Source organism: Tenebrio molitor, chromosome Y (assembly GCF_963966145.1).
Source record: "Tenebrio molitor chromosome Y, icTenMoli1.1, whole genome shotgun sequence".
NCBI lineage: Eukaryota > Metazoa > Arthropoda > Insecta > Coleoptera > Tenebrionidae > Tenebrio > Tenebrio molitor.
The window spans coordinates 648,550-657,640 of record NC_091056.1 but is presented as its reverse complement, the minus strand read 5'-3'; the positions used below and the strand labels follow the sequence as shown (position 1 = coordinate 657,640).

At 33.2% G+C, this 9,091-nt stretch overlaps 1 protein-coding gene across 1 annotated transcript; it reads right to left on the bottom strand.

Moving 5' to 3' along the window:
• Positions 1-277: 277 nt before the first annotated feature.
• On the bottom strand, positions 278-8,336 carry LOC138140593 (uncharacterized). The gene is made up of 5 exons (XM_069061656.1): positions 2,419-8,336; positions 2,064-2,348; positions 1,804-2,011; positions 1,391-1,749; positions 278-1,330 (listed from the first exon to the last, which is right to left on the bottom strand). Exons 1-5 carry the CDS (start codon positions 2,530-2,532, stop codon positions 842-844), a joined length of 1,455 nt encoding a protein of 484 aa, XP_068917757.1. The 5' UTR covers positions 2,533-8,336; the 3' UTR covers positions 278-841.
• Between the last annotated feature and the right edge of the window lie 755 nt (positions 8,337-9,091).

The following is a 9,091-nucleotide window of genomic DNA, read 5'->3' as shown; positions in this document are numbered from 1 at the left end:
CCGTGTTGGTGAGTGCCTGATGAGCTAAATCAATTAGTTAATTTTTTTTCTTTAATGGTACTGTTACGTTATTATTTTCTCCTGAACTACTACACCAACAAGAGAAAACTTAAATCTCCCAACTTCACCGGGGGAAATTTAAATAACGATTTCTGAGACTGATTGGTTCCGGGTCTGGCACATAAACACACTTACGTCTCGAGAGCGAGGCTGTTGAAGTAGAAATGATGTTACACAAACACGGTGTTATACCAGGTGTTGGACAGAAACACAGATGTAATAATAATGGTGTTTAATTTTTGTTTCCTAGCTTTACAATCGACACGTAACAATTTAACTCCAACTTAGATGCCGCTGCGGGCGAAACACAATCGACTATGTAAGGTGATGCTAGGATACAAACCAAGTATTATTCCAAAATAAACAAATCAAAGTTATGGGCCTTGAGACCAAATTGAACTAATCAAAGTTAACAATATAAAAGCTAGGTTAGGAGTGAACTGAAGGTTCTCAGAATAACACGCTGAAGGCGCTTAAACTCTAGTTAAATTTACAAACATTGCCGGTACTACCAGGCTAGATCTCAAACTATACAAATGACTAGGGCCCGGATTTTAGGCAATTAAAAAGTCGGAAATAGGTGCCTAAAATAGTCCCTTAAACTACTGCAAATAGTCCCTTAAAAACTGAAAATAAGCCATACTAGGTCCTTAAAGTTGTGGTTAATTAAATTAAAAAATGTGTTTTTAAAGTTTTAAGTAGGTACACACAACAAGATATTTACTAATTATTTTTTATTAATTAATATACAATACTACAAGTTTGTTAGTTATTTACATTGTTACGTATTTACATTGCATACAAGATATTGCTCTAAATTTTCTACTTTAAAACATTGTCGGTTATCCACCAAAATGGACTTATATTTTGAAAAACTTCTTTCTACCTCGCAAGAGGTAATGGGCGCAAATTTGTAATAAATTTCTTCCATTTTGGTGTCATGTTCCGGCACATCTTCACCTCTAAAAATTCTTGCCAATTCTAGAAGAAATTTGTATCCAGGATTTTTTTCAGTAACATCTTCAAGTTTTTTTAATGCTACTGCTGCTACAGGGCCTGGAGATTTTTTTAGGGAGGTAAATACGTTTTCAACAATTTTGATTGAATCGGTTAAAGGTAACCCATTTTTTTCCAATTGAGTAATACTTTCGCAGATTATTTTAAAATTACTGCGAACATAAATTAATTGGTTTTTTATTCCGGGTTTCTTCATTATAGACTGTGCTTTTTGAATAGCAACAGCAGAACTTCCATCAAAGGACATGACAACCTGTGAGTAGTTAAAAACAGTTTAACAATCAATTAATTTGCTTATCTTTTATATACTTACTTCTTTAATGGAATCAAAGTGTTCGCTGTAAAACATAGCAGCCTGAAGCCATGTTCCCCATCGTGTTAAAATTGGCTGTGGAGGCAGTGGCATTTCTTTTAGTTTTTCTTTGTACATTTCAACTCTCAAAGGTGCCTTAACGAAAATTTTTTTCACGTTCGAAATTAAATTATCCACATCTTCATATTGATAGCGAATTTTTTCAGCCACTAGATTTAAAGCATGCGCTAAGCATGTGACATGCACAATTTTTGGATAAAACACCTTAAGGTGTCTACCAGATTTTATCATATATGGTGCTCCATCCGTTACAAACAAAAGAAACTTTTCAGCAACAACTCTGGTACTCCACAAGATTTCTACGCATAGAAATTTTAAATCAAAATAAATTTAAAAAAGTGAAAAACCCTTACCTAAAGATTGATTTACGAATCTAGCTATTGTCTCATGATTTGTTCTTTCTAATTGTTTAGACGCCAAAAGATAAGATTTTCCAGGTTCATCTTCTGAAAGTTTCCCAACCAGACAATTCGCCACATATCGCCCAAGTGCATCTGTTGTTTCGTCAACTGAAACCCATATGTTAAAAGGATCCAGCTCATTCCGAATGCGGTCAATAGTCTAAAAGTGAAAATAATTTTAAATTAAATATTAAAAGATAGTATGTTCATACATCTTTGTAGCATTTTGGTAAATAATTTTTCCGTAAAGTAGACTCATCCGGAATTTTTCTACCACAATATTTTGTCAGAAAATTCTGAAACGCAGGATTTTGTAGTTTGTGCCATGGTATATTGGCAGCTAAAAAGACGTTACAAAGTTCCATATTGAATGTACTATTTGCCGATTCCTCCAAGTTCTGTGTCAGCAACGTTTGCCGAAGCGGTGTCATAATGTTCTCTTTATGGATGGCCGTTTGCTCATGCTGTTGCAAGTGACATTTTTTTTCGCATATAAACTACAAAAAATAAAATTTTCAAATAAGTAAAAAATATAAAATGACATATTTTTAATTATGCTTAACTTACCAGTTTACCACAAGCTTTACAAAACATTTCTCGGGTTGATTTTATTTCATATAAATCTTTCTTGCTTGTCCACTGTAATATTTTTTCGCGTAAACTAATTTTTTGTTTCGGCATTATGTTCACTTTAAACAGGTTCACAAGAAACACGACCACTGCACGGAGATAAAGTAAACGAGAAATGACAAATTTGTAATGCTTATATTTACGTCTCCCACCAAATTTCAGAGGAGATGGTTAATTTTATATTTCTTAAATTTTTAGAAAATGACACCCTTAAGGTTTCTCTTATTGTTTCACTTCGGGATTTTAATTTTCGTTTTTATGGCAAGGACCATTTTATAAACGTTAAAGCTTCTAACAATACCTAAGTATCAGAAAACATTAGACCGCGTATACCTGCACCCCTTCGAACAGAGGCAAACAGATAAACTCTGTAATTTATGCCAGTCCAGTCTAATGGTTTGTGGTACTTAGGTATTGTCGGAGTATTTACCGCTGACATCATGGTCCCAACCGTAAAAGCGAAAAAGTAATTCCTGTATTGTACTGCACTTTGTACATTTCAGTAATTACATCTCCTTAAATTTTAAAATCATAAAGCATTGTAAATTTTATTGAGGTACCACTTTTACATTTTCAATACCGTAAACTTCCCAGAATTCGAAAATTGGGAAAAAACCGCAAAAATGAAATTGATTTTTGGTCATTTTAGGCATGTTCAGGCAGTTAAAAGGTAAAATAGGTATTTAAAGGGCATTTTAGGCCGAATAGGCAGAATCAAATATGGCTCTAATTACTCTAATTAAGCCAGAAATCATTTATAGACAAGTTTCATACATGTGCCTTAAAAAATAAAAATAGTCCATTTTGCCTAAAATCCGGGCCCTACTCATAACGAAAAATTTTTTAACTATCGACTGTCAAGGGCTCGACGCGTGGTTGAGAACGCATTTGGTATTCTGGCATCGCGGTTTAGAGTATTTTTGACACCTATTTCTATCAATGTTTCAAACGTACATGCTGTGGTGCTTGCATGTTGTGTTCTCCATAATTTTTTGCGCAAAATATCAACAAAGAATTACGGATTCTTTACTTGACCACGAAGATCATGTCAATGGACTTGTTGTACCGGATTTGGAATTGGAAACATGCTCAGTTTGAAGAAGGCAAGATTAACAAATGCATCTACTTCAGTAAAAATTGTAAGGAATGCTTATCGCACCTACTTCAACAGTAATGGAAAAGTTTCGTTTCAAGAAAATATGATATCATAACACTAAGTTAATTTTGTCTAACGTAACTAACGTTGTTAAATTCACAGGCCTGCAAAACAAAACTTTTTAATCGATGTTTTGATTTTGATAACTGATTTTGTATAATATTGGAGCCCTGATTACAAAAATACCCTTCATTTTTTTGTATCACGTCAGGTTTTTTCACAATTAACAAAAAAAATTAAGCAATTTATTTAGGAAAATAAGATGTTTATAATAATTCTTGGTTAAAAATCTAACTAAATTTTTTATTCCTAATGAGAATGGCATCTTTGACGCTTTGTGAGGAACCTGTTTTTAATTGATTGTCTGCTGTAAGTTTTTTTTTTTGGTTACATCGCGCCGTAACATCCAGCAAAAGTCTGTCATCAATGATACGCTCCATCTTTCTTGATATCACCTCTCCATTTGTTTTATATCTTGGTCAAAACGTTCCCCTTGTTCCTTGCTGACATCACCAAGATTTTTAGGAAAAAGATTTAAGTGCGAAAATAGGAAATTCACTTTCAAACTCATATTACACCCCGAGATGTGAAAATTTTTAAACGTGATTCTTACAATATTTTCCGTAGTCTTCATCTTTGGTGATTTCCAAGCAATGTTTCTATGACGTTCTTAAATGCCGTCCAGGCATTCCTTTCAACAACATTAATAGAATTTTGAAAATCTTTACACTTTGCACAAAGATCTTATTTGAGGTCCTATGAATATAATCTCTTTCAATTTGGCATTGGAGAGATCTGGAAACTTTGTAAGTACATAAATACTTGAATCATTGTCCATTTTTATCAAGAACCTTTACAAAGTATTTCATCAAACTGAGTTTGATATGCATTGGTGGTACCTAATACGACTTTTTTAGGATACAACTAAATTATTTTTTATTATTGCTTCCCGGTACAATTCTAGTTCTTAAAGGCCACTCGCTTTGAGTCCAGTGCTTGTCTCGTGCCCGGCTGTCCCACTCGCAAATAAAACAAGGAAATTTCGAATATCCATATTGTTGTCCGATATTACAATATCGAAATTTTGAATTAATTAATTCATTCTAGGTGAAAAAACTAGACGTGATAGCGCAAAACCAAAATAATTTTCGTAATCAGGGGGTCGAAATTGTTCAAAAACTGTCAATTTTATGCAAACATCGAAATCAGTGTAGACCTGCGTTGTTGAACTAAATACGAGGGGGTAACAGATCGAAAATTTGTTGTACAATTCAATCCCAATTCAGAATTAATTCTGATAATTCTTTCAATTCCAGCAATTCCACCAATTCAAATCAATTCAGTTCATTTCAACTAATTCCGTTGTAATTCGAATCAATTCAGAATAATTCTGGCAATTCCTTCAATTCAGATCCAATTCCAAAAATTCATATAAGTTCGAATATCAATCTATATTTCTTTGTTATTCTTTTTTTAAGTTTATAATTTTGTCTTTTGAGTGATTGGAAAATTTGATTCGCCTCGGTACAGGTACCAAGAATAAAATGAATTTATGAAACGAAAAGTAAAATATACTTGCATACAAAATTTATTAAACAAAACAAAAAAATATCCTGACAAAATAATATAAAACACAAATCTAGATAAATTCGTAGGAAATAGATAGGAACATATTCATATTACTTCACTGAAAACGTTTTAAGCGATCCACACTAACTTTAGACGGTTTTGTGCGAAGAAGCCAACATAAAGTACTCTTTTTTGTAGTTAATTTCTTCTGATTTATAATAACTTCTACAAAGTTAGATGTTTTGTCTTCGACTGGATGGTCGAATGTTTTTACTGTCAATGGCCCTTTCAGAGATTTCACCAGAAAATCTGTTTCATCATCTTCATCATCAGTTTGGGCAGTCTCTTCAGTCATATCATCTTCGACATCATTATCGGATTCTTGGTTCGATTCTTCTAAAGTCAATTAATTGCCAACATATTTTATTTCACACCTCGTATTTATTTCAGTCATATTCATTTCCAACATAACGGCAAACCCAAGAGCTTCTTGTTCTGCTTCTTGTACAATGACTCGTATTTCATCCATGCTTATTTTTGGTAAATCTTTGATATTCGTTTCGAAATTATTTTTTTAAGGTACCGTGGGAAGTTATATAGATGCTGATGAGTAGAGATTATTTTATTTTGAAGATTTACTCTGTTTATCCGGTACAAAACGTCTAATGTGCTAAAATTAATTTTGGTAGATTCTGTGGTTGTCATAGACCGAAGTAATCTAAAAAATGCCTCACACGGTTGGCTACTAAAATGTTTTGTTAAAAAAAGTTCTTGCTCATCCTTTAATTTTAGTAAAAGTAGTATCATAGAATGTGCATTTAATTCAACAGAAACATAAACATTCCGCGTAACAAATGTGTTTTTTAAAGAATACGAATTCGATTTCAAAATCCATGTTCGCCAAATCCTCAAGAAAATTACAGCGGTCCATAACATTTTAAGCTTTTGTAAAGGAGGGCACTCGCTTAAAAATGATTGCGTTATGAGTTGCATAAGAATTAAATACATTTGCGTGCCATCGCTCTCTTTAACATGTTCTTTTAGTAATGTAGGTACATGAGACGCACATATTCTTTCTACTGCACCATAGTTCATTTTATCCGTGCCGTCTAAGTCACTTTCCAACATTTGATGAACTCCTCTGTTAACTTCTCGAGTCAAAGTGATAAGGTGTTCTTTTTTTACTTGATATGCACCTACCTGAATATTAACTTTTTCGTTTAAGAGTCTCACTCTCATTTTTCCACCGATGTGTATTGTATCTTGAACACATAAAAAATTCGGATGTACCTACATGACAACTGAAATAATTCCCAAAATCTTTATTGTTTAATCCCATTTTCATAAGATGTTCCATTGCCTTCAAGATACGGCTGTCTCCATCTCTTGAAAAGCCAACGATTTCTATTCCAATTTTCTTTGCTTCGTTATATATGTGAGTCCATCTTTTTACCACATCAATGTAAGTGAACTTATTGTTGGTACCAAAAAAAGAAAGACAGAAAGAGAAATTTCCTCTATACTATATAACCAATTTTGGATTTTTCTTTGTTCAGAATTAAAGATTCGATATTTCTAGCACAGTCGGCTTCGTGACTTAAAACTTTAGGCATCGCATCTTTTTCTAAAGGCAGCACCAACCCCACTAATTGATTTGTTTGTGGATCATATTCTACTGTATCGAGTATCCTCGTACCATCTTCAGATATCCATGCTTTGAGGGGCAAGTTATTTGATACAAGAAAATCTTTCAACTCGCTCATTCGAAGCTGCCCTTCAACAATTTTATTGTCATTGTTCTTCATGTTTTGCTGGACTGTTGAAATTGAAGGCAGTGGTAGGTTTGAGTAAAGAACCTGTAATGTTTTATTATAGGTTTCTCTTAATAAAAAATATATTGTGTAAACTAACCTCATAGCCTTTTCGACCACATATTATGAATAAATATTTAACCCTAATGCAGATATAAAATAAAATCTCAATACACAATATTGACTAACAACGAGAAGAATAGTTATTTTCAATATAAGTGCTGTGCCAGATCACTTTTTAGGTATGAGTGCGAAATTTGAAGCCGAGTAATGCAAAACAGTTAAAATAGGTACCTGAAAAGTGACAGCGCACGAATATTGAATAACGTTCGTTCGCTTAGGCAAAGTCTTAGAAGATATTTAAACATTGCTCGCGATACAGACAACTAACAATACAATGAGTGGAATTCCTGGGATTTACACAAAGTCTCGCCCAAAACTTTGGTAGAAACGTTACAAACTGATTACTGACTGATTATACTTACCTATTCGTGTGCATACTGCTCATTCCTTATTGATTTTATAATTAAAAAAGATTATTTTACGTTTTACAAGCACTTAACACATATACGAAACAATCGCAGACGCAATAACCTTGACAAACAGCACACTGTCGTTATTTTTCGTTGCTTGATCGTATGCTATCGTGATCCCTACCAAAATTAACTAAGTAGGTACATATGTAATTTCAATTCCACGATGCAATTCCATTTAATTCTTTCTAGTTCCGTGTAATTCCTAGCAATTCCTCTAAATTTCATTTAATTCCTTTACAATTCCTCCTAATTCCCAAATTCAATTCAGTTCAACCAATTCTGAATTAATTCAAGAGACTTGTACAAGGTAATTCCCGATCTGTTACCCCCTCGACTAAATACATGCTGTTTACTTACACTGTTGCTCTCAAGATCTTCGTCTTCATCATTTGAGATTCCTTTCCTCCTAGTCTCAGATTGTGCTGTAAACATCATCAGGTCGTAGTACCATAAGGTCGGTTCATAAACATTGCCTGCTCCTGACCCTGTACATTTTGATTCCTGTACCTACAATTAAAACAGATTCTATATGACTGCAGAAATCGGTAAATAATTATGGTACTAACCTTCTTTTACTCCCTTCTAAAGGCGATTCTTATGTTGTTTATTTTTTTTTAATCCTTCGAGAGTGGCATCTGGTTGGACTTTCCGTAATTTGTTTAGCAGTAATTCGTAGCTTGCGTTTTTGCTTTTGTTTGAGTAATCCTTCGATTTAACTTGTCACAAACACGGCTGCTCGCGATAGATCTCGATAAATTCTTCTAAAAACCTTTTGCACTCCATCACAGACGAATTTTACCGATTAATTAACTGACTTCGCACTATATTAATTTATTCGACAGAATAAATAAAATGTGTTGATTCAGATGTATTCTTCAGGGAAGTTACAATAACAACCATTAAATACTAACTATGAACAAGGTACTGTCGCGAGCAATAAATTTTGGTCGTCAAGGTCATTTTTTGACGCAATCGAAAATGCTCCATTGTAAAACAGTCGTAAATATCATAACCTATCATCATATTGTATGACATCAATTGTCATTTTTTTCTCATTTTTTTGACACTTTGTTGACATGGACATAATCAGTCAGGGAAATTTTTTAAATTTGTGACAATCTAACCAAATTTTAAAATGACCTTGACGACCAAAATTTATTGCTGGCGACAGTACATATTTATGTACGGGGTGCAGGTACCGAGGAAAAACCCAATTTGGTGCACTCGGCCAGAGTAGCTGGTTGGTTTCAGGTGTTTGAGGGATGGAAAAACCCAACGGTGTTTCTGGCTCCAACAGTATTTTCTCTGAGATGTTCTAAATTTTAAATTAAATGATATTTTTTCTATATCAGATGTTAAACTACGTTTTTATCAATTCTTTTGAGTAGATAAAGTAGCACTTTAACCGCAAGGGTAGATAAAATGTTTTAATTTTTTTTATTTAATTATTAAATATTAATTTTCTTTGAAATTTAATTTTTTCCTTGAACTTGAAGTCCTGAAAAAAAAAGTACAATTTTATCGTCTTGTATAATAAA